The sequence below is a fragment of the Arachis ipaensis genome, chromosome B07, assembly GCF_000816755.2.
Source record: "Arachis ipaensis cultivar K30076 chromosome B07, Araip1.1, whole genome shotgun sequence".
NCBI lineage: Eukaryota > Viridiplantae > Streptophyta > Magnoliopsida > Fabales > Fabaceae > Arachis > Arachis ipaensis.
Window position 1 is genome coordinate 123,639,266 of NC_029791.2, and position 4,525 is coordinate 123,643,790.

At 38.5% G+C, this 4,525-nt stretch overlaps 1 protein-coding gene across 1 annotated transcript; it reads right to left on the bottom strand.

The window, feature by feature from the left end:
- On the bottom strand, positions 2,515–3,399 carry LOC107607924. Its single transcript, XM_016309819.1, has one exon. The coding sequence runs from the start codon at positions 3,397–3,399 to the stop codon at positions 2,515–2,517; it is 885 nt and encodes a 294-aa protein (XP_016165305.1).

A 4,525-nucleotide genomic window follows, 5' to 3' on the forward strand; every position in this document is an offset into this window, starting at 1 on the left:
TTTTTTAAATACAAATTTCATATATAAATGTAATTTCTTAAAATTTTAGGGGATCGAAACTACGATTCACCTTCCTCTAAATCTGTCTGCACATGTAGACCCACAAAATTCCTACGAAGTATATGATAACTAAATATTCTTAATTTAATATATGTGTATGAATTTTTTTTGTTAAAATTTAGAACCCTACTTTATTTAAGCAAGGAGATTGATAAAGACTTGTGATAATAATTTTAAGGGCAATGTACTTAAATAAATTAAATGTGAAAAACGTTTATGTGATTGCAATAAATGGAAATTTCTTTTGTGTATGTCTTGTTTTAACATTATGTAATTCGTGGGAGCTAACCACGGTTTTATATTAACATGTAAATCGTGGTAGCTCATTACAGTTTACGAAGGAAACAAAATGACCAGAAACTCCTCTAGGCAGCCACGGTTTATAAAAGAAACAATGTGTAAGAAACCGTCTTAGGCAGCTACGATTTATGAAAAAAGAAGCATGAGCATAAAATCTGGTTGGTTACTACGGTTTATGTGTGAAGTATATAAATACATGAACCGCGTTAGGTCTTTACGGATCATTTGTGGCAAAGCAAAAAATTTGGAAGCTTGTTGTTGAGAGAAAATCTGGGGAGAGTTTGAGAGTTTTGAGTGGGGGAGTCATGGATGACGAAGCTCGCATGTACCGATTAAATGGCGTTGCGCATGTGGCTGGATACATCGACCAAGAGGTTAGTTATTATTATTATTATTGTGATTATTATTAGTGTTATTGTTATTATTTTTATTGTTTTTGCTGTTAGTGGTTAGTATTATTATTATTGTTATTATTAGTATTATTGTTATTATTATTCATATTAATTTTAGTATTATCCTTCTTAGTAACTATTGTTGTAGATGTTATTATTATTGTTATTGGTTATTTATTTTTATCACTTTTATTAGAAAAAATAGAAAACCAATGTGGGTGTATAATACTGTTTTGAAATTATATTTACTGTTATTAGTATTGGTTGTCGGTTGAGGATTTTCTTATCCACATTTTGCAGCCTACTAGGGTTATTAGCGGTGTCCGGAGACAACAAAATATGCCTTTACACGACTGGATCATACCGTATCTGGAGACCGCTGGCTTGTATCACTTGGCTCGGCTGAACAGTCAGTAGTTCTGGGTTGATGAGCCTCTAGTTAGCGCATTCGTTGAGAGGTGGCGTCCTGAGACCCACACCTTTCACATGCCGTTAGGTGAGTGTACCATCACTTTGCAAAATGTGGCATATTAGCTGGGTTTGCCCATCGATGGGGAGGCCGTTAGTGGCTGCCTGACTGACTTTGAGAATCTGATGGAGAACGGAAGACTGGCGTGTGTGTGGTTTCGGAGTTGTTTGGCGAGTTACCACCGCAGAATAAAGTCAAGCAGATGACGGTGTGCTAAACATGGTTCCATGAGAGGTTCTGGGTTCTCCCAGCAGACGCGGGTGAAGAGACCGTGCGTATATACGCGCGTGCCTATATTCTGATGTTATTGTCATCTCAGCTGTTTGCGGACAAGAACGCAAACCGGGTTCACCTTCGCTGGTTGCCTTATTTGGCATTGTTGGACGACTTGGGTAGATATAACTGGGGCTCGGCGGCACTAGCCTGGTTGTATAGATGTCTTTGTCATAGAACAAACAGAAACGTTAACTTAGCCGGGCCACTACAGCTTCTACAGTCTTGGATTTTTTGGAGGTTTTCCAGTTTGAGACCTAGTCGTTTTGATGTGTTTGGGTTTCCGCTTGCATCCAGGTACGGTTTATTATTTTCAGTCCATAACTGATTCAATTTCATGTGTTCCTGGTTGTTATGTCATGCTTTCAATGAAAATTATAGGTGGTCTACATATCTACCGAAAAATGATGCAGTGGATCAAAGAGTGGTGTCTGCACGCCTTTCTTTGGATAGATTGCGTACGCACGATGTAAGTCCTTTAGTTATTGCTCTTACAAGTACTGGTTCATGTATAATCTTATGGTCTTACCTAACATTAACTTCTCCGATACAGTTTGTGTGGGAGCCTTATTCTTCTCCAGAGGTCTTCAACACAGTGATTGTCCCGGCCATGGTCGACTGTACCCCTAGCATCCAACGTGGCAACTCGGCATAGGACTCTTTCCAGTCTCCATATATTTGTGCTATTGCCTTCTATTTTGCCATCCAAACCTTCCTATAACTAGGCCTGAAACCGTAATCGGCTTCTGTTGCTTGTTGCAAGACCTTTATCGTAACCGCAGCATCCGCCCTAACCAACGGAAAAATCCTCGCACAGATAACGTGGTAATCAAGCTGCCGGTGATCACTGGAAATAGAGGTGGCCAAGCAAGTGTGAGGACCGTTGCACCTCCTAACCTCCCAAGTGCCCTTTCGTGCACGAAGCGATATGCGAATCAACCAAGTACAGTCCTTGCCGAACTCCTTGCATTTTCCATGATACTTCAGATGATCCGATTTCAAAACTCTGTACTCAACACCTCAACAAATGCTATAGTCTTTCACACTCAGAACAGCTTTATCTTTATTCTGGAATGATTGTCCAATCTGAAATTCTGTAGAAGAACCCCCAATTGTAGAACCTCCGTCCGCCTGTTGACCCAGAGCCTCCAAGTTGAGAGTGAAGAAGTGTGGAGGGTACTGCTGTGTGCCAGAACTTGAAGGCCCGTGCTGTGTATGTAGATTGGCACCTGTGTCATCATCGCTGTCCCTAATGATATTTACAGGCTCTTGGTCAGAGTCATCGTCCCGCATTGCATTCTCTACTCGATTAGGTTCCCCGAAGCCATGAACATCATGAATCAAGGCACCACTGGTATCCACCTCAAATGCCTGCTGCCAGACCCCAGGATTCTCCAACGGTACAGAACCAACTGCTTCCGTTCGATCTAAATCATCCGTGAAGGAAGGGGATGCGACCTGCGGAACAGATACTCCGGCCGCAGGCATCGAACTAGACGCACCGCCTGCGGCAGTCGAGCTATGAACTGGAGCTGACGCCCCAGAACTATCAACACCAACCTCCAACTTCGCATACAGCTCATGTATTCTGACCTCCGGAAAACTCCTAACGCAATGAAACAGAACCCTAATATCTTCATCAGCCGCTAGCACAAACGTATCATACTTAACACTAGTCGAGACAACTGCGATAGGAATCTTGTAGAATAGCTTCTTCACCCACTTGCTCCCAAATACCCCAAGCTTCTGCACAATGCTGTTCTTTACATCTGACAAAGTGCTTGATGAGCTGATGAATACACTCAATGGTTCTCTGTCAGTGAACTTCACACCATACTTTTTAATTCTTTTAATTTTCCCAGAGCAATGCACTAAGACAAGAAAACTCTCTTCCTCACTTGCCATTGTGTGATAATGGTCTCTTGAGCAGCTTCAATCTCGCTCATATATATATAGAATTCCTCTCTTCATAAATCGTGGCAGCCTACAAGGTTTTATGAGTTTAAAAAATCCTTCATAAATCGTGGCTGCCTAGAGGGGTTTCTGGTCATTTTGTTTCCTTCGTAAACCATGGTGAGTTAGCACGGTTTACCTTCAAACATTTTTCTTCAAAAATCCTCTCAACCAACCACAGTTTACATGTTAATACAAAACCGTGGTTAGCTTTTACGAATTACATAATATTAAAACAAGACATGCACGTAAGGGATTTTCATTTGTTACAATCACATAAACGTTTCTCACATTTAATTTATTTAAATACATTGCCCTAATTTTAATGAAATAGACTTGATCTGAAATCATGAAACGGCCTCAGTAGGATAAATCCATATTGAGGGGATTCCTTTCATATTTGTGAATTTAATTTCAAATCACACTGATTCCTTAATTTCCTCCTTCTTGATGGCTATTGGCTGATAAATAATTTAAGTGAAAATTGCAATTATATACTAGCTAGTAACAATCAATGTGATAGTTTAATTAAGCTTATTGCATCAGTTAATTTGATGAGATATTTATTTACAATTATAATATGATGAAAATTTATGTGCAGTCGATTTTACATGAAGTTGATGGCTAAGAGTCGTTAGATGAAAATTTAGTCGTCAAATCATTTAACTGTTCTCAGCCATCAACTTCACGTGAAGTCGACTGCACCTGAGTTTTCACCATTAATAAAAGTTTTCAATTAGATATGTATATCATTACATAACGATTAAATTCAATAGCTAAAATTAGTAAATTACTAAAACACTTTAATTTTTAGTATACCTGAAATGCTTTTTAAATTTACAATCTAAGGCAATATATATCAATTGGCATGAAGTACGTTTTGTCTTTTTCAGATTAGTTTTAATGACACAATGGTTTGTGGAGTCGTATTCGTATTCACGATTAATTCAGGGAAAAAATAAATAAATAAATAAAAGGTTCTTGTACGAACATAAAGTTAACAGATTATGTTTAACAAATTAAAATATTTTTACAAATACCGAATAAATTACTAAATTATCCATCATTATTTAAATAT